This window comes from Nematostella vectensis, chromosome 10, assembly GCF_932526225.1.
Source record: "Nematostella vectensis chromosome 10, jaNemVect1.1, whole genome shotgun sequence".
NCBI lineage: Eukaryota > Metazoa > Cnidaria > Anthozoa > Actiniaria > Edwardsiidae > Nematostella > Nematostella vectensis.
Window position 1 is genome coordinate 13,515,679 of NC_064043.1, and position 27,697 is coordinate 13,543,375.

General features: G+C 40.5%; 1 protein-coding gene and 1 long non-coding RNA gene across 5 annotated transcripts in view; one reads left to right on the forward strand and one right to left on the reverse strand.

Annotated features, from left to right (window-relative positions):
* LOC5506771 (kinase D-interacting substrate of 220 kDa) lies at nt 1-27,316 on the reverse strand. 4 transcript variants are annotated; one of them, XM_032375198.2, is made up of 21 exons: nt 26,997-27,316; nt 23,786-23,932; nt 22,734-22,844; nt 22,022-22,120; nt 21,275-21,373; nt 19,261-19,359; nt 15,976-16,074; nt 15,054-15,152; nt 14,511-14,609; nt 12,548-12,646; nt 10,082-10,180; nt 9,391-9,489; nt 8,625-8,723; nt 8,370-8,547; nt 7,804-7,971; nt 5,164-7,130; nt 4,683-4,757; nt 3,992-4,191; nt 3,523-3,587; nt 2,978-3,147; nt 1-2,354 (listed from the first exon to the last, which is right to left on the reverse strand). In XM_032375198.2, exons 2-21 carry the CDS (start codon nt 23,876-23,878, stop codon nt 1,125-1,127), a joined length of 5,247 nt encoding a protein of 1,748 aa, XP_032231089.2. In that variant the 5' UTR covers nt 23,879-23,932; nt 26,997-27,316; the 3' UTR covers nt 1-1,124. The 4 variants fall into 4 exon arrangements, with proteins under 4 accessions (XP_032231089.2, XP_032231090.2, XP_032231091.2 ...); XM_032375199.2 differs by lacking the exon at nt 23,786-23,932; XM_032375200.2 differs by lacking the exons at nt 19,261-19,359; nt 21,275-21,373; nt 22,022-22,120; ... (1 more) ...; nt 23,786-23,932; nt 26,997-27,316 and adding an exon at nt 17,460-17,692.
* LOC116616136 overlaps nt 20,340-27,697 on the forward strand; it is a 17,563-nt gene continuing 10,205 nt past the window's right edge. The window contains exon 1 of the long non-coding RNA XR_007313999.1: nt 20,340-20,479. This is a non-coding gene — a long non-coding RNA (uncharacterized LOC116616136). The remainder of the gene's footprint in view (nt 20,480-27,697) is intronic.

Here is a 27,697-nt window from a genome sequence, read left to right on the forward strand (position 1 = left end):
TGCTTGGTAGCGGTTCTCGTTTATTCCGGGCAATAAGGTACAGTCTTGTTACGCAAATTGTGATATGCAATATTGAAAATCGAGTAACAAATATTTGTCTATAATTTAACAGCGCTACAATCTAATATTTTAAACTGAACTCTACCCACGCTTTCAATTGAAAAGGGCCTAGGAAAGTAAGCGGCATTGTTTTCTGATACAATAACACATCCGCTTTCCCATACTATCCTATCCTATCCTATCCTATCCTATCCTATCCTATCCTATTCTGCTGTAATAATTTAATGCATTTTCTAAAACTGCGTAAAATAAATATATGATGACCAACACCTCCAAGGTGTGGCAAGAAAACGCTATTCTGTATAAAACTGTATTTATTTGGGAATATACTTTTGGTTCTTCAAGAAATCCGGGACTACAATGTGGGAAGGGCGCATCACTATCGCTTTCTCTCCTTCCCCTTGATATATGGTATTTTTTCGAAAAGGCCACGTCGAAATACCACTCCCTAGTTACCTGCTAACTGGTAGCAGGGATAAGTTTAACCATTCTATGCAAAGATATAAAAGTCCTACAATATATTAGAAAAGGCGTGGCATTCCATGTGGCGCTTATTCGAGAAATTACATAATCAAATACAACCAAGATCATATTACTGAACTTGCCGTATGATAAAAAGGTCTCGGTCATAATAATTTTATACTTGTGATTAAAAATTCTCGATAAGCAGCATAATGGCCTTGAACAGCCTTGTTTCAGGTTTTTCTTAGGAAACTTCAATAATATAATAATATTTTTCATCACACAAGAAGTGGCTAAAATATGGCTACGTGTCTCCACCATTTTCCCTAGATGACACCCTACGTAACTTTTATTACGTCACAGAGCTTTTCCATGTTACGTCACTTCTATTGCGTTATAGAGCTTTTACATTAAAATTGAAATGAAGCTTAACGCAACAAACAAGATGTTAGATTGATCTTTAGGGATAACCCTATATCGCTTCACGTTTACCGCTGTATTACTTGTAATGAATTGTGACGAGCATCGTATGTGATTCAAGTTGGATTGACCCAGCTTTGCACTGCTAGTCCCACACCCACACAAATACTCTCAATCAGGTGCTAAACGCACGTTTCGTTCTTTTTATCCTTCTTCTGATCACCCTTTTTAACCTCCACAAACGTTGGCTTAGGAGATGGTGTATAAGTTCGGAACTTCTGCTCTTTGTGATCAACCGGTGCCGTCTTTGGCCTCGGGCGCCTTTGCGCTGACGGATTGTCCATTTCTACAACTGTCGAATCCTTGTCGAGTTGAAACCGCTGCATTAGGGGTACCCATGGTGAATTCTGTTGCGAAGTAGGCGAGTGGTGAGTTAGAGGCGGAGGGGGTGGGGGAAAATCTATGTGTTCGCCGCTGTTATGCGGTGGGGACCCCCCTTCAGGACTCACAAATCCCTGTGAAGTTGCCTTTTGTTTAATGGGTGGATTTATCGCCGCACGACCGACATCTGATGCTGAAAGCGGTCTCATATTTTCCGGAATACTTTTGCTCGTGTTTAAGGTCTTATCTTTGGGAGTCGATGTGGCTAGGAATGTTCTATGGTTTGAAAAGGAATTGCTCGTTGTTTGAGACTGAGTAGAGGTTATTGACCTCGGCGATGTGGGAGGACTACTTTTCGGATCATTTTTCTTGACCGCGACCGCATTCGTTTGTGGACCGTTACGCCCCATTGTCAGGACAATAGGAGATGGTCTTTCTTCGTTACTAAGCCCGGTAGGCTCAAAGAATAAGCCGCTTTGATCAGGCAAGCTTTCGTTTAACATCTCGCATGTGCATTCCATCGCTTCTAGTGTGGGAGGAGAGGGTGGAGGGGGGAAGTCCGCGCTTCCTGTCGACTGCCGATCGGGTCTTTTCTTAGGTATCCAAAGATCATCATCATCTGACCTCTTCTCTTCATTCTTCCTTTCCTCCTCGCTAAAGAGCATCAAATCTGGGCTCTGTCGCTTTTTCATCCTGGTCAAGCTGTTATAAGAAGGAGGAGTTGGGAGATCCTCCTCGTCGTCTCTGTAACAAGGTGGGGGTAAAGGCGGCAAGTCTGAGTCTCCTTCGTCGTCTTCTAGTTCAATGAGCGTCTCTTCTTTCCTCTTCAGCTTCCCTGATGCGTTATCCATCCTTCCCTCCATCTCTTCTTCTGCTATTTTCTCCTCTTTGCTGCGTTTGTATGTTTGAAGTACTCGCACTGGTTTGCCATCCTGTTCGTTGTGACTTTCAAGCTCTGTCTCAGTTGTCTCGCAATTTTCGTCGTCCTCTGAATCTGGAGCTGACGGAGGCTGGAGAATGATTTCTGGTACCTGAAATTGGATGTATAAAAGTTAGTTCCAAAGGTTAGAGTCACCTGCCCACTTGAATAAGGCCTGCAGCTACGCAAAGCAAAACCGCAAGTTTTCCATGGGTTTTACGATCATGTATTCTCTCACCAAATTGATATCTTATCAAAGTAAACATAGTTACAAATATCAGGTTATTATGGGGCGTGTCACGGAAGTTCTACAAAAGCCTCCAGAATAGCGCTACCGAGTGAAAACGTTCGCCATAACGGCGTTAAAACAAACAAACAAAAAATATACAGGCTTTGTTGCAACAGATAGGCTAACTGTCGTAGGACGGATAGCCGAAGTTGGGCAACTTTTCGATGATGAAGATAATAAACAGTCAAGTGGTACTTTTTAATGCAAATAAAAGCATGCCTTTTCATACAAACCCACCTACATAATACCGCGCTTGTAGACTATCTATCAATGCGACCACCTATACACTACATGGAGAGTTAGATAATTCTTTTGTATTCCCCTGTATTTGCCGCGAATATGATACAGAACAATGGCCTCTGTTTACAATTCGCCTTGAAAACATTGTAATACGCCGTTTGCCCGGCGTCTTCACATGAAACAGGTGTACACCGGGTATGGCTCACCTTTTCTGCGTCCTCATCCTCTGCTGTCGGTTGGGACGTGACGGGGGAACCGTGAGAGACTGGGGAGGTTGGAACGGTAACAGCTCCTGCGGCGTCACCCACTTCGCACGTGACCTCGGACATAGCCATGCTGCGCCGTGGAGTACCAAGCACTCCCTGGTCCCAACCAGCTATAGGTATGAAAAGAGTAATGGAATTAAATAACTGTATAACTTATAGCACATAGTAGACTATAAGGTACTTTAGCTGTAAGAATGGACAAGATAAAAATACGCTGCCTCCCCTCCTTCTGACTCTGACATTACCTTTCCTTAGAAGACTAGAAAGGGTTTGGAAGTAGTGTGCATTGAAAGCGCTCCGACAAAAGGGGGGGGGGGGTTACACCCTTTCCCCCTGGCTGCCAAATTGTGGGTCAACTCTTATTGGGTGACTGCGCAACCCCCTTAGTAAATCCAGGGTACGCGCCTACTCGGGGGATGCCCTTGGCTTAATACTGCAAAGATGGTGATGTCGAGTGTTCAAAACGCCATTAACGTGTAACTCACCTGATGAAGTTTTTAATAATTGACAGTTCATTTCACCAGGACTGACACATCTTCCATTTGCGTGACTGCAAAAGTATGAATACTATCATCTATATTGTGTGATGGGCTATGATAAATCCCTTTCAACGAAATAATGCGAGTTAAATCAAGGACAATCACTGGGCAATGGAAACATATGTTCTGTATCTAAATGCTTATTATTTTTATCCTCACTAGTTGTATTAGCACAAAGGACGAGTCAAACTTTATATTGGTATGGGTTTAGTTATAGTGGAAGCTCGATTTAACGAACCTCTTTATAACAAAGTCCTCGGTATAGAACAATTCCCTTCCATCAGCCCGGCCAAAATAACAGTAAGACTTATGAACCTCGATATTTTTAACCCCCGATATAACGAACAGATTTTCTGCAGTATAACATATAACGAACCCTCGATATAACGAACAGATTTTCTGCAGTATAACTTACCAAGTGCCGCATTCCTGGGGAAAGCGTGCGTTTAGTATCCAGGCCCTGAACAGCTGCCAATCACCGAATGTCATGCCCATAATCTGGCCAAGCTCCGTCAGATCACAAGTCGCCAGCACTTTGCCGTTGATGTTGTTTTCGGTGACGATCCCTTGGTACGATGAGATCTGCTTTTGGTCGAGGCCTTCAAGCTCTGCGAGCTAAAAAAAAACGAAATTGAAGAGATGAGAAAAAAAAACACCAAATAAGTCTTGTTTCACTGTCCATCCAGCTTGCTTTACGCGTAGTTTCGTAGAGTATGAAGCCCTGTACAAATAAGATGCTCAGCTCAGTAGTAAATTAAATCCACTTGAATTATGGCGAATTTCAATTCATCCTACAACTAAAACATCTGAATTATATTTTTAAAGGATCAAATAATACAGGGAAAGTTTGATGTTTAAATGATGAGAGTTTTGAGTATTCAAAATACCAACAAAACAGCATTATCACGCTAGTCGGATCGAAAGACTTAAAAAAAATAATAAATGATGAGAGTTTTGAGTATTCAAAATACCAACAAAACAGCATTTCCACGCAAGTCGGATCGAAAGACTTAAAAAAATAATAAAGATTAATAGCACTACACTTGTCGGTCGGTACACGGGATGTATAGGGGATATGGGCGCGGCCCGTTTAGGTAGGCATGGACCTGTTTGCAGACGTCATCGATGGTGAGCGCCACTAGGTTGACCTGCTTGTCCTTGACGCCTAGCAACGCGTTTATCTGTTCACAAAAATATATTTTAGTCCAAAACAGTGGAAAACATAATTGGAACAAGGGCAGAAAGTAGAGAGACAGGAAGAGTGAGAAGTGAAGAAATACAGAGGGAGTATAGAGGCGTGTGAGAGAAACCGCAATAATTTCAGATTTTCACCATACAAACCTTTCACCCTAGCGGTGTGTGTCTGGAGTTAAATACGTTGTGGGGTTGAAGCAGAAAGTGTAAGAAAGATTGACAAGGGATTAGAGGAAGGGTATAAAGGAAAATGGGGCCTTGTGGAGGACGAATAATGAAGGATAAACAGGTTGATTAGTAGGCAGGCAAGTAGGTAGGAAGGAAGGGAGAGGAAGAAAGAAAGGAATTGTAGAGAGGGGGAAAGAGAGAGCGGTGAAACGAGAGCTTACTCACCTGATAACCAGAACTTCGCTTGCCCAAACTCTCAGTCTCTGACTTATTAGGTATCGCAGCGGACTGCAAAAACTCCACCATCTGTCTCCTGAGCGAGTGATCCAAGTGAACAGTACACAACAGAAAGCGACGAATATCCGACGCGGTCAGCAGAGGCTGATGGGAAGAGAGGAATGTCTCAAAATACACAGGGTCCCCGTCGACCATGCAGTCGACTTCGTTAATGACGGGCATTGCCGAAAGAGTAGCCTCGTACAAGTCTTTAAGTGACATGTTGTCCCTTATGTGAGTATTACTGTCCTCAATGAGGAGAACAAGCCACGAGGTCTTGTAGGGCCAGCCGTCCGCGAGACTCGCCCACGCTGCCAGTCGTTTCCACGAGTACTCGATATTCCTCGCACGAAGTAAGCGACATGTGAGCGAGACTATGTTCATCAGACGCTTGACTCCTAGTGGATTTACCGTCTCGTTGTCAGCAAGGACCTGTGCTAAATCTGCTGAGATTTTTCTTCGTTCCTCCATCTCGAGTTCGCGCTGGTGGTGATCGTGTGCGAGACACAGCTCCTCTTCGTTAGGCTCGTAGAGTATCGACGCGTCCAGGTCCATATCGGGGTGAATACGGCCCGGGACACCGCCATTGCAGTTATGCAGATCTCTATGAATGCGATTCATGTTCGCACTCTTCTCGTTATCAAAATGAAGCATCTCTCCGTCCCACTCCAGGTCATCGTGCACAATGCTCGCAGGACGCCCATCCTCGTTCCCCTCATTATCTCGGGCATTATGGCGCACATCTTCTAGAAGAGCCGTTATATTGGCAGGCAGAACCCCTGTGTAATTAGATTTTGGTTCTGGGAGATAAAATGGGAGTTGGACAATACTCTTTAGATAGTCTGACGCGCTGATGTGCGACTCGCGAAGGATACTACTGAAGCTTTGATCAATAGCGCGGATAATGACACGCGGGTCTAGCGCCATTAGGATGATGAAGGGTGCATCAGGGTCCGTGAAGAGAAGGTTGACTGAGTCTAACAGTTGAAGCACCTTGGACTGCTCTGAATTATCAAGCCCATCAATGACAACAACGATACGAGTCTGGTGTCTGGTAAAACCATCTACACAGTTCACCAGATCAGTTAATAATTCCACTTCTTGTTTTAAAGCGTGAATAAAGCCTTCCTCTTTCAGCCCAAGTTGCGTCGCAACAACAGAAATTCTCTTCTTTTGCGAAAACACAAGCGAGTACAATATAGAGCAAAGAGTTGGCAAGTGTACAAGGACGGCAACTCCGACAATAGATGCGGTGGAAATCTCCAGACCAGTCACGATAGAACCCCCAGAGGTATCGTACACAGTGAACAAAGACGCACTCATCAACCCGCACACAATAATAAATAAGAAGATTATAAAGGTGGGTATACAACAGCAGCAGCGTTTCCAGCGCGCTTCCGTGTAGCCAATGTCCTCGTATTCCGCGGAAGGTGCACGAAACACGCGATACAACCGCGTCACGAAGAACCCAAACTCAGCCTCGACAACATCACATAACGTCTCGATCATCCCAACAAGCGATGCCGCCTCGCTTCCACTACAAGTAAGCTTGCTGAAATCCGTAAACAAGAAGCGAACTGGTAATGCGGGCTTCATAGCGCTAGGGCACGGAGGGATGCAGAAGATCAGCTGAGATAGCAGCTTTAGAGTCGTGACGGAGGTTGCGACGTAGCTGCCGATGGAGCAAGATGGAGCATCTCCGTTGTTAGATTTCCGGTCTGTGACGTAGGCGCAAAAGAAGAGGCAGTAACAGCCACTGAAAATGGCCAGACCGACGCAGATGCCCTCGACCAGCCCGACCGCGGCCCAAAGGATGACCCCGATGATGGTGGCGATGACGAGGACCATGATGAAGATGAACCGAGAGAAATGGAAGACGGGGCGGAGGTCTTGGTGGGCGAACTCTCGCATCTCGTCTGCAAACGAACAGACAAGACACTTGAGAACACTACTAGCACAGTGTTGCTGGACCGGACGACACTATGGGTTTACAAATATAGTCCAACAGACAGTGCTGAATAACGTATGCGCATGCGCGTGCTCTGGCGAAAACAAGCACAATCGTAGTGTTGAATCGTTTGAGAAAAGGTACGAAAGGCTGACTCAGTCGCTGATTTGACTAACTGTACAGCATTAAAACAATACTGTTCAAAAGATGACAGATTTGTGTGATAATGAGGGAGTCATAAAGAAAATTATAGCCTTAGGTTTGGTCTAGTTTTCTTAGCATTCGCCAAAATGTGACAGTTTGCCGGTAAAAAGCCGCCATTTCAAAACAAAACGGCTAGTTTAACCGCGCGATACTGGAACTAGTCTTGCGTTTTTCAGCACTGGCAGTCCAACAATATCTTAACATTCCAGCATGAACACCTTTCAACACCACAGCATTTACCTACGCCATTTGTGTAACACGAAGTACATGAAATAAAATATTCTTCCCTTAGATAAGAACAATGGCAACGAGCGATTACGATATTATCGTAAACAATAAAGCCTTGGTGTGCAAGGTTCAGGTTAGATTTGGTCTGTTAAAATGTCCCTAATAACCCGCGAGGACTAACCCGTTTGACCTTGACCCTCGACACTCACCTTGCAGCCGACGCAATACAAACGATTTGCCACTTCCCCATCGCGCATACATTCCTACGGTCAGCGGCATGCTGAGTGAGGGCTCACACAGTACGTCAGCCAGAGCGCTAGTGTAAACGTCATATCCCATGGCTTCCTCGCTATGCTTCTTACCCGTCGCGAATAGCCCTATGGGTAATGGAAGCAGATTAAACGATATAAGATGACATTCAAAGTAAGCAATCCCGGAAACCAGTTAACTTTAGAGTGAATAAATCCCCCATTGGGGTCATTCAATATCACTCAAAAGGGAAGGGCGCTTATCCGAATATTCCAAGGATATTCCAAAATAACCGCTGACGTTCCTGACGGCGCGCTAAGAACGTGAAAATAGGAAAATGCCGTTATAGATTAGCAGTCGCAGACGACAATGCCGTTTTTCAGCAATCCGTGAGCGCGCGCACCGTTTTTGAATGATGCCGTCGCCGTTACGTAAGGTCCCTATTATGGCTTAAAGGGTGCGCTAAAAACAAGTATTTACGCTGGTCGGATTGGCAATGTGCAAAGATCTGGACGAGGGCACTTACCTGTACCAAATATCTGTGTCAGTATACTGTTTCTATGCTGTCTATCGATGTTATATGGCGTTTCCCCTGCTTTATTTGGTCGATAGAGTAATCGCGCGTCTTTGGGATTTCGAAGGAGAAGCTCACAAATACGCTTGTAGCGCCCGCGTACCGCTATATGCACAGCGGTATCCCCTCTCTGAAACAATATAAATACAGCACTTAAATATAGTTACAAAATGAAGATGATTTTCGGTTATTGACAGCAGTTCTTACCCTATCAGCTGCTGACACTTGCGCGCCCTTTTCAAGGAGAAGTGCGACACATTCGGTGTGCTTCTTTAACGTAGCACGGATTAACGGCGTCTCGAACTCCTGCAGTAAAAACACTGAGTCTTTAGTAAACGGCATTTCTTTAAAACAACGCAGCCTTATTTGTCGGCTACATTAATACGATGTATAAAATTTCTTACTAGCAAAAGCGGCCGTAGAGTTTTCAGATGGATATGACATTTAGACACATTTGCGGATATAATTTCCTGTTGGAGAAAGCCTGGGGCGGTTACCAAGTGGAAAATTCTATAGCCCTTGGTTCCTTTACGCGGAGGCCTGGTTACTAATTAGCCATTCCAGCTATAAGCATGCGCGCGTACTCACCATGGGAACCTACCTCAACTACCGGCATGCAGCGCGCGCTTTGTTTGATGTAAGCTAAAAAAGCGCGCCTTGCATTCTGGTAGTTGAGATAGGTTTCTATTGTTATGCGCGCGCAAACTTATAGCTGTAATTCAGCTATCCCTTCGGTTCCTTCACGTTAAGGCCTGGGGCGGTTACAAAGTCAACTATCCTATAGCCCTTGATTGCACCCACAACTCCATCTCGGCGTGACTTACATATGGCAGTGCCCAGCTCCATTACGAGTGTCTTGCTTTTCAAATTTCATTCTTACTCCGCTTCGGGAAGATCTCTTATAATGTTGGTATAAGCTTTATACCAAGAGACCATGATGTATATCATGGTCTCTTGTTTATACTCAACTCACTCTATTTATGACTTCGGTCTTGGCTCCCGCTTCGAGAAGATCTCTGACAATGTTCGTATACCCCTTCTCGACGGCGTGGAACAAAGCTGTTTTACCCTCCTATTTGAAACAAACAATATTTTAAATATTTTAACCTGCCCTCTCACTAGGTTTGGCATAAATCAGTATCCCACGACAGGTTTGTACAAAAACAGATAGCGTTTTTATGCACTGGTGATCTGGATGATGTCTTGAAAAAGAGGTAACTGTTCGTAGGATTCAAAACTCTAATTGTTCTGAAAAAAAAGCCGAAACATTTACACTCAACCATTTGTGGATTTTAAGGGGTCAATTACGCGTTATGGAAAACTAAGAAAGTGAATACTTAAACATTTATACAGTTTAAATACAAAAAAAAGTTCAAAGAAAAAATGAATCATGATATAAAGTTGCTGACTTGGAAAGCGAAGGTAATACAAAAAAAAAATAAATAAAAAAAATGCCCTGTAACACAAATTCTTATAGACAAAAATGACAGATTTCTTAAAAATCCTACACAACTTTTCCTTCAAAAAATATTCTGCATTAATATTGGCACACCATCACCCATTGGCCCGCTCCTGAATGCAGGAAGATGATGATGAGTAATTGATAAGTCATTAATAAGTCATTTATAAGTAATTGATATGATAGGTAATCCCTTGAGACTTACGCTATCGACGGCGTCCACCTCAGCAAACTTGCTCAAAAGAGTGCGCACGACTTCCGCGTGACCGTCACGTGACGCGGCGATCAGCACCGTTTCCCCTTCCTGCGCGAGCCAATCAGATGCTAGGTTAGAACACCGCTTTCCCGACGTTTGGACAAGTAGCTTTTAAAAGCTTACCGTAATGATTCGATGATTTACTGTCGTTTCAGTTTATCTAATAGAGTTTTGTTCTCAAGCGATTATGAAACTGGGATTGCCCGTCAAAATAAAGTAAGTGCCTCTCGGCCCCCAAGACAAGAGACGTTTAATAACCACCCCAGGCGCGTATTCGAATCTTCCCGGTAACTTTCAAATGTTTAGAACATATACTGCAAAAAAAAAAGGATCAAAATTCAAATCTCTATAGTAGCATGTTTTGGCTTTTCCTTTCTCGTATGCACGGAATCCAAACATCATCAGCATGTAATCGATAATGAGCTTCCTTAACTGATATTATAAAATACCAACATTATTTGTAAACTAGGCTCTAGGTATCTTCACACATCGGCTACGTACTTTCAATTACCTCCGTGTAGCTGCTATGCACTAATGTATACTACGGAGTATATGCTATACACTAATATATAACATTTAAACTATGTGAGACTGTAATTGCTTTACACAAATATATAACAAGTAAAATAAGGGAGACACTAATATACAACATATAATATATGGGAGACCGTAATTTGTGTAAGTTGTACACAAATGTATAATAACTGTTTTTTTAGCGAACAAAATGCTACAATTTCATATCACCATTTACATTAATAATCCAATTTTTAAAAAACCCGTGCTTTTAACACTTGTCTTTGGACCCAATCTAGACCCTTTGTTTCAACAATATATTTGCTATTGCGTTACGAAACACAACTAATAAACATGTCACGTCATGATTTAATTTCCTTCCGGAGTCACGTAAAACTAAAATCATTAACACGAAAATAAATCTAGTACAATTGCTACAATCATAACTATGACGAGAAAAAAACTTTTCTTTGTTGGTATCGAGAATCAAATAACGATTATTGGACAGAAAGAGAGAGGAAAAGCAATAAAAACCCGAACAGATACGAAACACCTTCTACTATGTGCTGATGGCTAGCAAACACTGAGGCTAATAGAAGTTCATCTGTCGTTAAACTGCAATAGATAGGACTGAACTTAAGCTTCGAAAACAAGGAAGAGATCACCAAATCAAAAACGCTGAATAATGATCTTAAAATAATTTGTTCTTATTTAACATGCTACCTGTTATGAAACCCATTTTGCAAATGAAATATTTAAATTGTTGAAGTTTCGAGCACCCGAACAAATAGCAGAATTTATCTAAGGTGAGTTGGTTTTGACTAGCGTCATTGAAAAAAAGTCTGTTTTACAGATTTGCGAAAACAACAAAGGAATTTCTGTTCATAATTCTAACCTCTGTTTCAAGCTTGGAAAACGAGATGAAAGGCCTATCATTTTCTAACCATCGTTACGATCGCTCAGGACATTTTGACCTGATTCTAAATTGGTTTATAATGGTGTATGATGTGGTCAATACTGTACGGTTTGTTTACCAGAAGAAATGGTGCATATGTCCGTTGCGCCGGGAGGGATTTGGTTCGTTTTAGCTGGCCAGCTCGGGGATTCTGCGGTCTTGCTTGCCTCGACTCCATTGTTCAAACCCCTAATGCTATGAAATCTACCACTAAACCTCCTCGGGCTCGGCCGAAATCGCCGTAAGATTTCGTGTGGGCATGCTCCATTTGTTCATTGCCATCCTTAAGGCTTTGTACTTGTCTAACATGCGTATGGCTTTATTTTCGGTCTTTGTGCTTCATTAGAGGTGATTATCAGTGCGCGTGCTTAACCCAGAAAGGTCACGCTCAATGAATTCATTAAAAGGGGTTAACAATAGCACAAGTCTAAGCTTTTAATTATCTAAAAACCTAAGGTGAGTTTCACACAGACCCGAACACTCAGCAGTAGTCATTGAGTCTACCGAAATGAATAACATTATCTTTAAATTAAAACGAAATATCTGCAAAATCGATCTTTTCTTAGAAATATCTAAAAGCCTTTTTAAAGGGTGTGCGATGTTGACTTTGTCCGACGTGTTATGATTGTTGTTAAGCCTGTGGCATTTCAAAACGTTAAACATGCCCTTGGCGTAGCGTAAATCAGGGTATCACACTTATCGTAGCTTTTCTTTAAATGTGCTGTAAAAATGGAGGAATTTTCGCAGAAATGTCTGCGTGAAGATTGACAGATCAGCGGTCTCAAGATGGCACCACAGGCATCCCAATCTGTTTCGTCTTTATTACTGTGCACATCTTGCCTTATTTTGTAATATATTATTGCAGTAGTGTTTTTAGAAAAAGGCGTGTTTTCTCGAGGCGCAATAAGTGTGAGATTATTTGAGTATAGTGTAGTGTTAGTTCTTACTTTGTCAGGCAGATTGTAGTAAGCTCCCTTTGCTATTAATTTCTGAACGATCTGCTCATGTCCGTGCTTGGCCGACCATGCAAGCGCAGAGTACCCTTCCTAGAAAAAAAACATCGTTATCAGAAGTGTTTGAGAAAGATAGAGGAGAAATCCATTGAAAAAAATATACAAAATGTTATAAATGCAACTTTTAAGGACATTTATGGTAAATCTGTCGCAGTACTGAAATGTACATGATTTATAGAAAAAACAAATGCTCTGTCGTTGATTGAAAAACAAGAGAGAGAAATGTTGTAAGTGACAATGCGAAGCCAATCAATGATTAATTTGCCGTAGTGCTGGTAGAAAAATAGAATTTTGCCCAAAATGACGTGAAGATTATTAAATGCGAGTTTTCATCGAGAGGGGAAAAACGATTGAACATCTAGAAGAAATTAAGGAGCCGAATTCACATAGTGCTTTACTGCTATTGGGAATATTAAGGGAGATCGTCTTAGCTCGGCGTGGACTCAAAAACACGCGACTAGTGGTTATGACAATTAAATAACCTCAGACGGACCCAGAAGGACAACAAACGCGAAATAAAGCAAAATGGCAAACCAACACATGAATACCATTCATAGAGACACTGTGATGACCCAAAAGCACCCAAGTGAACACAACAATAGATGATGGATTGTCGTTAAAGATCATGTAAAATCTTTTGGGTAAAATGTGAAAAGTATAGATAGAGCTCAGGGTAACAAACCTACACTAGCGCTTCGGGGTCCCTCACTTGTGGCTTTTTCTTTGTGTTATGTCACTTTTTCTCTTCGAGTGATTCAGACATGGCCGAATTTGTTGGAAGGTGACACAGCCTAAATGGATTTTTTGTCATCATTTGATGAACTCTTTTCCCTCGAGGGAGTATGGCACTTAAGTGGTGAACAGAGATAATTGTTTTGATTCGAACATCTCTTAAAATGATAAATTTCCATTCTAGAGTAGATAATATGAATAGGAATTGAAAGTACACATATATCTCAAACAGCAATTAGAAAGGGGTACAAGCAGGAAAGAAACTACTGGAAGTTATGAGTGGGAATGAGACATTATTTTATGGATATTACAGAAGAGACTCAACAGAAGCCATTCCTTTCTTATAGAAAACGGCGATAGCGCGAGAGAAATATTCACTTATTATAGATTCCCCGCCACGAAAACCTCGAGATACCTTATCTGGCTCAAAACAGAGCAATTTGCGAAATGTAAATAAACGTGATAGGGTCCAAATCGCCACAAATGCCGAAAAAATTTCGAATGAGAAAAGATAAATAAATTACTAACAATAACTAAGAAAAAACGAGATAACTGTAAGATTATTAAGTATTTTAGAACTGAGGCAATTCGTTAGACGTCGGATGTATAATATCTGGCATTTTGATGTCGATGTAAAATAGAGTCGATTTAAAATAAATGCCGCGTCAATCTGTTTCTTATCTCAGTCCTTAGCACTAAATCCACAACGTAATTCTCTTTTTGTTTGTGTATTTAAAAACATTATGAGCCACCACGAACCCGCGAGATTAAGAATTATTTGGGTTGGAGGGGAGGGCGATAATGTAAGGCACTTCATGGTAATAAATACAAGAAAAACCGTAACACTACATTTGGGCAATGGGTTCACTCACAAGAGAATAACGATTCCAACCACACGCCCTGTGGAGGTGCTAGAATTATATTATATATTAGTTTATAATTATGGTCCGATGCCTACAGATAGTTTTCAAACGTTAGACAATCGGGTTCTGAGAAAGGCTATTTAATTGTCATGAGTTTCATTGAACCAAACAGCATGGTAAATATATTTTTTCTGTGCGACTCAATGGCGGAAAATGATGATGATGACGCTGGTGGTGACGGTGATGTAGCGATGATTATGAGGATGATAATAATGAAGAAGATAAAATGACTTGTCCTTTACCTGGTCTGTGGCGTTGACGTTAGGATCACGCTGTAGCAGATAATCCACCACATCCGTATAGCCACCTTTGGCCGCCATGATCAGAGCTGTCCAGCCACGCTAGCGATGGAAAGAAAGCTCCATTATCAGCAGTATTTCAATAAGATGATGTTAAAACATCATCGCCATCGTCACAATTGCCATCGCCATCGCCATCGCCATCGCCATCGCCATCGCCATCGCCATCGCCATCGCCATCGCCATCGCCATCGCCATCGCCATCGCCATCGCCATCGCCATCGCCATCGCCATCGCCATCGCCATCGCCATCGCCATCGCCATCGCCATCGCCATCACCATCATCACCACCACTATCATCATGATCACTACTACAAACCAATATAAGCTCCTTCATCAGCACGACTACCACCGCAGGGCCCATCATAATCTGCATTATCATTATTAACATCATTAACACCACCACCATCATAATCATCATCGTTACCACCCATCATCAGCGTCTCTGGCATTCTTACATTCTCGACTACAACGTGACGTACTTACCGTGCCTGCGATGTCTATACTAGCGCCTTTTTCCACCAAATTGTTGATGACTTGAAGATGTCCCTTTCGTGCAGCCCACACTAGGGCAGTAGTGCCATACTGATAAATGAGAAAAAAATTCGTCACCGACGAAGGAGTGATATAGGGTACTTTTTGGAGCATTTTTACCGATTGGCCATGATACCTTCAAGACTAAAAGTCACAAGATCAAAAAGCATCCTGGCATGCCAGGGCCCATCTCTTACATACCCCAGGGGTATCCTAGCATGCCAGGGCCCATCTCTTACATACCCCAGTGGTATCCTAGCATGCCAGGGCCCATCTCTTGCATACCCCAGTGGTATCCTGGCACACCAGGGCCCGTCGCTTACATACCCCAGGGGTATCCTTGCACGCCAGGGCCGATCTCTTACATACCCCAGGGGTATCCTAGAATGCCAGGGCCCATCTCTTACAATCCCCAGGGGTATCCTAGCATGCCAGGGCCCGTCTCTTGCATACCCCAGTGGTATCCTGGCACACCAGGGCCCATCTCTTACATACCCCAGGGGTATCCTAGCATGCCAGGGCCCATCTCTTACATACCCCAGGGGTATCCTAGCATGCCAGGGCCCATCTCTTACATACCCCAGGGGTATCCTGGCATGCCAGGGCTTATCTTTCACATGCACCTTACGACGGTTAGTCTTTAGGGGCGCGAGAATACCTAGAGGTGCTTAAGAGATCGACTCTGCCACGCAGAGATGTCCTCGAAAAATGCTCCTGTGGGTATATGTTTGGTTGACCATGGTTAATTCATACGCACGCTATTTTTGGTGTCATTCGGAGTTGTTCATACATAAGCAAACGTTCGCCTATCACCTTTCAAAGACAAGTGCCAGCAAAATTTGACGTCAGCATAGTGCCCGAAATAATACCATACCTTGTCAGCGGCATCAGGAGAGGCTCCAGCATCGAGAAGCTCCTTCACGCATTCACTGTGTCCGCGGCCAGACGCCCAGATGAGGGCGGTCATCCCATGCTGCGAGAGAACAAGTCCACAAGTGGTGAATAGGCCATTCCAGCTATAAGCATGTGCGCGCACCCGACATGGAACCCTACCTCAACTACCAGAATGCAGCGCGCACTTCGTTTGCTGCAAGCCTAAAAAGGCACGCGCTGCATTCTGGTAATTGAGGTAGGTTTGTATTTTGATGCGCTCATGCTTACTGGAATGGCCTATTACATTATGCGTATTTCATCCCAATGTCCAAACAAAAGAACGATTTTCTGTGGAAAGCGGTTTAATAATTTTGAGTTAATATTCGTCAGATCAAATATAAGTTAAATATATCGGCTAAATAAAAATTTTATGATAAGGAAACATTTTTATTATCTCTCGATGCGATGAACGTGTCATTGCGACCGCGATGATGAAATCAGGCGCATGATCAAATGGTAAAGGATATATTCAAGGTGTAAGAAAAATTATATTGAATAAGGTTCTACTGTATATTTCCTAGTGAAATTCGCTAGTATTCAGGGAAATTGCTTGAAGTCTGGATTTGCGTCGCAAGCAATTAAAACGTTAAATTAAAGTTATTATGTTTAGGCCCAAAGAAGTAACACATAATCATTAGAACAAAAAAGATGTTATCAGATATAACATTTTTGTATCTAATAGCAAAATGCTATATTCCACAAATCATCGGAGTTTTAAACGGAGCGCCTCTTTTAATCTTTTTCAAAGAAGAAGATTAATCTTTTTCAGAGAAGTACTCTCGTTACACTATCCAAATACTAAACTGAATGTCAGCTGTTGATTGATAGGTTACGCAAACAATGTTCGACCGCGCGTGCGTTAGAAAAAAATGGTGATGGCGATATTCATTAAAATGATTGCTCTTTGAGACTTATTGGGTTATTGATATTTTTGCCTTTTTTTGCGAAATAAAGAAAAGGAAGGCGTCTTTCGAGCTCGATTACAAACAAGAATCATTTTAAGGGTTTGTGATGGTTTGAATATTCAATGCGTAAGCGCTTGATGGCTTATTTTGTTATCTTTGCACTTGTTAGATTTGATTTGTTTTGTTTTTATCACAGACGAGTAAGACTCAAAAGAAAAGCAAGCGACTGTGAGGATTTACAATCGAACGATAAGCCTATTATCACAATATGTATACGATGTATTCACAATTCACCCGTTTGTTTCCATTTGCTTACACCACAATTCGGTTCGAATGAATGCTTGTGGCCTTGGATAAACATGAAAGTATGACAAAATATCTTTTATCATTTCGTTATGTTTTGAGTATACTAAAAGAAGCGTTTTATGCGTAAGTTTAACTTGAATTATTTTAACACAATAACACGATAGTGACGTTACAAACGTCATACAACACCGGCTTTAGATTCTCAAATACGTACTTGACGGCGGGTCGAACATGGTGCGACAGACCGCGAAACCCTTATCGATAAAAGTGCGCCCTTTTTCAGAGAGTGCGGGTTATCGCCAAACTTGTAAGACGCTTCAAGTGAAAGTATGCTCCTGTTTGTAATCCACCTGCCGAGCCCAGGTGATAATGACTTTTCAATGTATGCAGCTATCCAGCCACTTAGAATCGAAACCCCGGCCCTGTCTCAGTGTCCCAAGAGCTTTTACATCCAGCGCGCTACTAGTCGTAGCTAAGTCCACACGGGCACAGGCCCAAGCTCTGCCGCAAACCGTATAAACAAACGCAGCGAGACCTTGGCTCGCAAAGAGAAACGGGTTTGATTTACCACAGAGTAATCCGTTTCTCTTATAGGCCGGTGCTAAGTAAGAGGGAAAATGTAATTTTTTAGATAAGCAGACAGCTGGGGTAACGTTGCATGGAAATCAATTCGACCATTACTGTGTAAACATAGCCCCCACAAACCAGTTAAAATCTTTGTTACAACTTTAAAAAAAAGGTTGGAATCGCGCGGGGTTGCTCAGAAACCCGATAGATGTTGAAAGGACGATGGTAACAATTGTGTACAATAAAGGTTTGAGGAGTATGACCGAAAAGAAAATCAAATTACCCACTATTCAATCAGACCAAAACTAATGAAATTTTAATAAGGAACTAACAACACAACCAGATAAGACTCTTAAATTTGTATATTGTCTGATATTTAGAGGATATAGTCAACTCTTTCAACTACCGTTTACTGTAAAAATCCCACGTCTTCCCCCGCGGAATAATCGGCTTGAAGGCACAGTGTACAATCTTCCGTTGGCAGCAAACCGGGGGCGGTCGGGTCAAACTTTGAATGGACCAAACGACCTTTAAACTTTATGGGATTTTCATCAGGTAGGTACCGTGCTTATTCAAGGCTTCCCATTATTATCAATAATGCATAGTTATTACTGAGACAGCCGCACAATAAATATGTAGAATAATTAAATTTTTACTTGAAATTTGATTTTGCTTGTCATCGGCTGCGATTGATTTTTTAAAACTTTTTATGAATATTTTTACGAGCATAGTGAATTATAAGTTGCCAAAGGAAGCAATGAGCGAACACATAATGCGATTGCTTGGATTTTGTTAATCACGGTGACTTGTTCGCACTTGTCTAAAGTACAACTTTAAAATTCATTTGGCTATTGATCGCAATCTCAGCCCGCTTTTCGGTTGTTAAGTCGTTTATACATATTTAGATGATATACACACAAGAGCTTTAGCAAGGGCGGGAGGATAGTGGTAAGTTTTAGTACAATGTAGAACCAGCCGTAGTAGAATGAGACAAGTTTTAATGGTGACCCACACATAAAACGATGCTCCTCAAATAAGTACTCCAGGAAAAAGACGATTTAAAGATAAGAATATTCTTTTTTGGGTTCTCTATCTTAGTGATATCCTTTGCCGAAAGTAAAGGATCTATAGTCCCTATAATCTGGAGTCCCAAAGGTGTAAACGGTGTTTCGAGGTGTTACCAAAAAAGGCGCGAAGCGAGAGTCAAGGGGAGGCCAAAGTCTCGAGAAGGGACCTATTTATCCTACTATCCTTGCATACAGTCTGTACGACACTTAACCCACTACTCCACGCCGGACCAGGTCATTCTGAACGGGATGGGCGCTTTACATTATCTGTATTCCAACCCCTTCAACGAGACACATTCTCGCTTACAAGCACCCGAAATAAACGAATGGTTTACCTATACGAAATAATAAATTAATGGTTTACTTATACGATGTACATACTTGTCCTTTTTCATTGGGATCCGCGCCAAATGCCAGAAGGTCTTTGACGATTTCCGCGTGTCCTTTGTACGATGCCCAAACGAGGGGGGTCCAGCCACCCTTTAGAGGGAAATACAAAAGTCGCGAGGGTAAGAAAAACAAGGAAACACCACTGGTAACCCAGGCTATCTAGTTTTGCCTATTTATCTCACGCTAACATTGTACGAAAAATGAAAAAAAAAAAATGAAAAGAAAAATGCATTAAGTATCGTGTTTATATTAACATTTTGCGTGTTGTCTACTCGTATTAAAGCGTCTTTGGTGTATTTTTTTAGGAATCCCGATTTAAACAATTTTAAACATTTTCATTTTAACAAGTTTATTTTTTCTCTTTTTTTTCTCACAATATCTCTAAGGCGAAAGCCAATGCAGGTGAGTACAGAAAATGTATGAACCTTCTCACAAAAATTAGGCTTGTGACTTGTGGCATTCGCCTAATGGGGGTGAGTGTTTTAACAGCGTTTTAATCGAGATTCTTCAAAAACAAAGACAAAACACAAAATGTAAACATAAATACAATACTTATCTACCTATTTATTTTCCATAAAGTATTGTAATGGTACAATGTTTACCGTAAGATCATCATAACATCATAAGGCAGAAATAGAGCTTGGGCTACCTGAGGTATTTTTACACGTGTGTGATAAATTTGAATTTAGATATAAACAAAGATTTTCGGCATTAGGTCCTCCGGCTTTCCATAAATGTATAGATTTTGAATATATCTTTACTATTTGAAGCCTAAAACCCGCAAATAAACTTGCTAGGTTTCTCTGGCACATTGCCAGATTTGTTTGTGGACAAGTAACCACCAAGTACCACAGGTAGCCCGGTACCTTGTACAAAACAAGAACACTTTCTTTATATGGTAAAAAAAAACAAAGATGGTGCAATGATAATAGCTTTAATCGTTTTCAAACTTTCACGCTAATTAGTAAATGATAAGTGTTTAATCAAATACGTTCCCAAATCACTTCAAAATTCTGATTCGCCCTTCAAATTCGGGTTTCCTGTGTGACAAAGCGCGCGCGTTAGGTCATGTTTGGGCGGCAAATTGATTGTGACGTCATACATAATAAACTCCATTGCTTGGAAGTAGGGCAAATGTGTTTGCATTAATCTTTTGAAGAAGATGAATGACAAATTGAAGGAAAGACATTGTTTGCAAGTGGACATAGAGGTAGGTAGTAGACAGTAGAAGGATTTGTATAGAATTTACTCGAATTAGCGAGGATGATAAAGTGTTTGCATGCTTTGTGTGTTGATGCGAACTGCTTGCCCGGAGATCAAGCAAAGAATAGATTGTCAAAGTTTAATTTACGTACAGTCTCCTTAACTTACTTCTTTTAATAAAGAACAAAAAAGAGTACAAAAAAACCGTTACAGTTCCATTGGCCTGTCGACCAAATTTAGGTCAATCCATGGAGTAGTCTGTCCTGAAGGACAAAAATTTGGCAAAGTCGACTACCAGTTTTTGGTGAATAATGGAGTTTGAACATGTTGTTCATGAATATTGATAATGGTTTTGTTGTTTGAATGCCAAAAGCATATGATAATGTTTGCCATACTTTATAAAAACACAAAGATTTTACTTATGTTGTATCGACAGCCTTTTGGTATCCGAAAGCACCGGACATGTGTGGATGGGAAGCCTAAGGCGAGGAACATTTGGTATTTCACAAAAGGGTGGCTGATTCTCTTACAAAAAATCAAGCAAGTCTAGATCCAGTCCCTTAAATAAAAAATCAAGCAAGTAATGACTGGCAGAAAACAATCGCCAAATCCTTTGGAAAACAAATCATGCAGCAAAGCTGCCCAGGAAAAAAAAAGACCAAAAATTTAGCCACCCCCCTGTCAAGTATCAAACGTTCCGTTCCTAAATAAGACCCTCAATTTCAAATACATCAGGATGTGTGTAAACATAGACGTAGTTGTTGCTTAGATTTTGACACCTTTCATATGGATAACTCCTTACCACATCAGCTAGTTGAAGTCTGGCCCCACTTTCCAGCAATTCTTTGGCAACCTCAGAACAACCCTCCTTACATGCAGCAATCAGGGCAGTCCAGCCATCCTGTGAAATTCATTGAAAGATGAAACAACATAATATGACATAACCTAAAACTGAATTTTTAGGGAGGAGAATCATTTGGATACATAAAGACATGACAGAATAGTGTTACAAATGGACTTATTTACATCTTTAAAGTATTTAGCATGCTGCTGAAACAAAATATTCAATTCAACTTATAGAATTTGTTATCACTGACTTTGTTTTATAAAATGTCATTTTGTCATGGTATTAGGGATTTCAATGGCAATAATCAGTCTGATTAAGGAACCTGAATTATGAATCAGCAAGGTTTTCTCAAGGTCACACATACTGTATACCTGGCAGGGCTGTTTAGGAACTTAGGAGTCTCAGATTTTTCCAACATTTTATGGCCCAAAATAAAAGTTTTAAGGCCATAAAAAGATAGCAAAATTTTAGCCTTATCATAATAGTCCCCACACGTCCCAATGTGTTTGGATGAAGATTGATAATCTAATCAACCCTTGATAAAGCACATAGCTCTTTAGCTGTATAATAATATGAAATACTGTAGAACCCTGCTAACTTAAACACAAAAAAACTCGAACAACAAACAACAAACTTGAATTCAAGCTTAACTTTAACTGTTTTTTGTTTCCCTTGAAATAACCTAACCCTGCATCATCTCACCTCGTCTTGGGCATTGACTTCTGCATTTCTTTTTAGAAGTTCATGTACTATCTCCACATTTCCTTTCTCTGATGCTATTATCAAGGGGGTTTGTCCATTCTGGAGAGTAAATAACAACAGCTTTTTTTGTTACTTGCTTATCTTGAAATCCAAATTAACCATTGTACATATACAACTAAATACATTATAAAACCTTGATTCACTGGAAATATAATTGCTAGCATTTTTTCTTACTCATAAAACACAGTTTTTTTTATATTGGCTTTAAAGTGAATAAAGTCCAAAGAAATATTAAAAGTACAAAAAACTAATAAGATTATTAAAGGCCTGATCCCAGTTTAAATGGGGAAGAATGGGCCAAAGTCATCCAGGCTCATTCACCCACTATAAAAGGATTTTTTTGTGAGTAATAGGTGAGTTGCACTAACAAATAATGTGACTTTCTGAGTGGCAAATTCAAGCTAAAATAAACACAGAAATTGCTGCACCTGTCACACCAGAGAGTGAAGAAAAAAATCAATGAAAATAATTCCTTTCTGACAAAGAAACATTCTGGCTGAATTATATGCAGTGAATAAGTTGCTTTTTGTTGTTGTTATTTTTCAGCTAAAAGTCAGAGTGTGTGTGTGTAAGCTTGCCACCAAAAAGTCACATTGATTTCTTAGTGCAAGTTGCTCTTGGAACAGTGTTTTAGAGGCATGCTAACACAAACCGAATCTCTTTGCTCCAAATCAATCCCTGCACTTTCTAAAAGGTTGAGGACAGTGGAACAGCTTCCTTCTTCAATAGCTTCCAGTAAGTTTACTTGTTCAGGGCCAGGCATCTGTAATAATATTCAATTCTTTGTTAAAAATGGAAATACTTCTACTTGTGTGCTGTATTCCAATCTTTTAAAAGGCCTATTCCAATTAGACCTCTCTAATTGAATTGTTTTGCATGTTTTGATGAGAACATGATTCAACTTGACTTTGAATTTCTTAAGATAATGATAGTGCAAGAAAATGGTGTTTGCCAATCAAAATAAACATAAAACATGTTCAATCATAGACATCGTACTTATAAGAAAAGAGAAAGGTTTCAAAATTAGAATATTTTTAGATCTTTTAAATTCATATAAAGCATTTTATCTTATCTCTTGTGGTAACAGAACACTAGATAAGCTTGAAGTACCTAAAATACTATCCATTCACATCAAGGAAACAAATAATCTAAAGCTTTGAAATGGCATTGAAATTCCCATATTAATAGCAAAGTGTTTTAGTGCTTGATATTTTTTACTTTGGCTGTTTTTTTAGCTTAACATAAAAGTAGTATTAGTATTATTGTGTTTGATGCCAGTGGTGGATTTTCATATTATATGATAGTCATACCATAGTTTACAAACTATGTTGTTTTAGTTTTAAACAATAAGATATTTTCTTCTATATGTAGAACTACTGCAGTACCCTGGGGCTGCCAGTCTTGTTTTACAAAAAACTTTAAGACCCTTACCTGAGTTTAAGGCTTGATATGGTGACTTCAGCACATGTTTTTTAACCAAGCATTATACAAGAGATGATAGTCATATTTGCCCAGTCTTATGGGGTTGCAATAAACTTAATCATAATGCATGATATGAAAACCATACTTGCCCTGTTTAATAGGGTTGCAATTAAGGTTGATCTTAACTAATCACTACCAAGATGAGAATCATACTTGTCCTGTTTAATGGGGTTGCAATAGATTGATCTTAACTAATCATTACCAAGATAAAATCATACTTGCCCTGTTTAATGGGATTGCAATAGGCTGATGGTTAATGAGGCGTGGGTAGTTATTCTCATGGTCGCTGTCTTGCTTAGGCCTCCGAAACCACATGAGAGAATCTTAGCCTTTAGTGAATACAATGCTGCGGGTGACTAGGTAGGTGTCCTATAGTGATGAACAAGATTTGGATTACTGTTAATTTAATAGCATTTTACAGTTATTGGATCAAGATCCATTAAGGCTCTTGTGAATTAGTTTAGCTTGTCAATCACCATGGCTCTATGCCTCAATACTTAAGGTACTTTATACTAAGCTCAGCAAGTGTTCATGATATTGTCACACAGGGTGTTGAGTTTTGTGTTATTTTATGAACACACAGCAGTATGAACAGCCATTGGTTCATTGTCTTTTGTTGCTTATCTGAGTATAGCTAGTTGTACAAGTTGTTTAGATGAGCAAGTGAGTGTGTGGGGGAAAGAAATGTGACAGATGGATTTTGTTGGTGAAATATAAGTTGTTTCAAATATTAATAGCTACATTCATTCAATAAGGCAATTTTCTCCTGACTTTCACTTTAAAGACATGTAAGGTAAGCCAAGCAAAAGTTAGAAATACTTCTTCAGGGCTTTCGACAAAATAATTATAAAGCTGACCTAGAAGCTCACTGAGTTTTTTAACAGAGTCCTGGGATTCTAAGTTTAATAAAAAGTTTCTCATATATCTTATAGAATAGTGATTACTTCTAATAGTAATATCATTATAAAAAATATTTAGATACTCATGCAGTGGAACCCTGATAACCTGTACTGCTCCTTTTCTAGCTTTGATTTAGTGGGGTCGCCCCGTCTACAATAACAACATGATTTAAATACAACACAATAAAGGAAAATAAAGAGTGCTTATTGTAATTCTCTCAGCATGAGACTGTTCAGCCCTAGTAACTCACAGGAATTCTATGTGTACAGATTGAAAAACACTCAACTTTCATACTGTTCAACACACTAACTACTGGGAAACTGGTTCAGCTTAGAGTCTTCTAGCTGATATCGAAACAAAAAAGGTGTCATGAAACAAAGAGACAAAACACTCTAGTTTACCACTTTGATCCATGTCTTCTTGTGTCCTCAAAAGTATTCCATAGTTCCTTATTGAGGTGGTAAGTCTTTTAGAAACCTCATCAATTTTGTGTTCAAATGGCTTTCAGCATAAAATTTATAAATCTGTATGTAAAACATACGACTATAACTCACTTTAATCTGTGTGGGACACTTATTTGCTTTTGAAAGATAAATTAACGTGATTTTCCGTATGACGCATCTATTGAGTGGTGAGTTGGTTTGCTTTGATAGTAGCATGGTATCAATTTGTGCGTCTGATATAGACATTCTATACAACAAAGGTACAATCGTTTCAAACAAAAAATAAGGTATCGATCCAATAATGAATAAAAACAAACAAAAGCGAGAACACGGTATAAAAAAAGCAGTCCTAATGACACTAAGTGACAGAGATGAGAAATGTAGCAATTTCCGTATAAACATTACTGTTTTTAAGGAAGGGCTGTATTAATATTGGAGCTGTCTTTAATTGAGTTGCTGTCACGAGTTTCAAAGGATTAGTGTGTTAGGAGACTTCCACAGAGTTAGGGATATATTTTGGTTATATTGTTTTGTATTCGTATATGTAGCACTCAGTACCCCTGGACGGCTTACGTGCTCTTATGTGCTACATAATGTTTAAAACATTAGATCAAGCACTTGACGATGTAAGCCCCGGCGAAAATCATCTTCTAGGATAAGCATTTTGAGCACTCAAATCCCTCAGATGAAATCGGCTGCTTTCATTAATGAATAATCTAGACAATTATCATTTCTAATTTACAGATCTGTCTTATACATAAATAAATATAACTACTGGCATCGAATTCCTGTATCTGGAAAATCATCCGTTACGCGAGACAATTGCCTTGTGCCGGATGATTGCCTGTCTGAAATCCACTCCGCTGACGGCGCGAGTATAGACGCTTGCCCGTTTAATTTTACCTGATATTTTTAGCGGCTTTTGCTTATTATACCAAAGTATACAATTACGGCGAAAATTACTCTTCTTGTTTGGCTGACAAGTTTTATCAACAAGACAAGGAAGGAGACGTCAACAAGGGAGCTGTCACGGAGAGGCAGCCATTCGCCAGCTCGTTAGAGAGAGTCTTATCCAGATTAGCGGCTCTTTCTTTTAACCTCGCGTGAACTTGACAATTTTTTTAAAAAGGTGTTGACAGCTAGCGTCGTCAAATGGCATGCGATATCGACCATCGACCACTGCCATTATCCGTCAGGATCATTGTTTATAATGCTACGCTCTGTTTACTACTTTGAGGAAAACCACTAAGTCGTCTAGGCCAGCTCGCGCTAGTTCCCTGCACGCTGTACTCTCTGCTATCCTTTCCGCGGTGCGTTTAATCCGGCAAGTCGGATTAATCTAAGCTAAATGTATTTAACTGCAGGTTGAAGATGCGAGCTTTGAGATATTTACCACCCAGCGTCTTAGCTCAGCCCAAAGGCAAATGTCATCGGTTTCGTATCAAAATAATCATAATAAAACTTTAGATGTTTGCTTTTTCTGCTTGACTTGGGTTAGCTCACGTCAAATTGTACACTCAAACTCAAACGAGCTATCCGCAACCATTACCATTTTAATATTCAAAAGTATGAAGGTTCCGATTAAAATACTCGATGAATTACTCTTTTGTGTTGAGTTGGAATAGATGCGTTGATAGTGCAGGGTGGTATCGCAAAGGCGGATTATGACATTTGTTAGGTAAGCTAACTGGATGTACCTCGGAATTTTCACCGGCCTGTTATGGCCAGTAATAGTACGTAATGATTCCTAATTCGCTCGAATAGCCTCACAAACTCACAAAAACTTGACGTGATTGAAATCTAGTGAAAGCAATGCCTTAGAATAAATAAGTCGGTCAGCAAAGCTCCTAACTTGCCGATTACATTTACTTTCGTGACGGCTTCTTGATAGATACGAAAACCTTTGTGTTGAAATGAGGGCAACTTCAGGTAGCGCGAGATCGAGATGACACAGGTGTATTGTGACACAACTCGCGCGAATGCGGAGAATCGATCCAACCGACAGTTCTGTAGACCCTATATTTGCCAAGCTTGTTGAAACTTTCGTACAAACCTTATTGAGCTTGAGAGCAGCAATATGCGTTGCTTACCGTTACTACTTGTGAAGATCGAATCCCCGCCTCGTATACTTGCCCCTCAAATCATCCAGATTCCTTGGTAATACGAACAGGAGTTTTTGACAGATTTAGTAACGAGCAGCCGTACATTTTACACAATTTCCAGCCGTAGTTTGCGTATCGCTGGCAAGAGACGAGCGAGCGCGTTCGCACATGCGCTGTCGTTCGTGTTTTGGTGTATTAATTATTCATTATTGATTTCAATTTCTTTTTACCCCAAACTGAGCCGGTACAGAGCGCTCAGCTGCCCTTAACGTCGTTTAGCATGCATCACACACATTTTACTTTCGCTTGCAAAATATAAACAAACTTGATAATTTTTTATTTCAGCGATAGCGTGGTGTAGATTGTAAGTGAGATGTGAGGTGGGATTTGTCAATCATGCATTACATATAGCGCAGACGCTAAACCTGTTGTTGCATATCAGAGCCCATAATTTTCCCATGAATCTATCCGCGGGCTATGAATTTTGTTTCCTATTCGATCTCCGCGCATCTAGAACAGATAGCACCGGAGGCGAACTGGAGTGACGCCTCAAACCCTTATATGGTGATTCCCTTATATGGCGATTCCTTGGCGGGTGTTATAGTAACCCCTTTAGATCCAATGAAACTATGCTATTTACGCGTACATCCTTGCATTTCAGTCTATCACCCGCTATAATTAACACTACC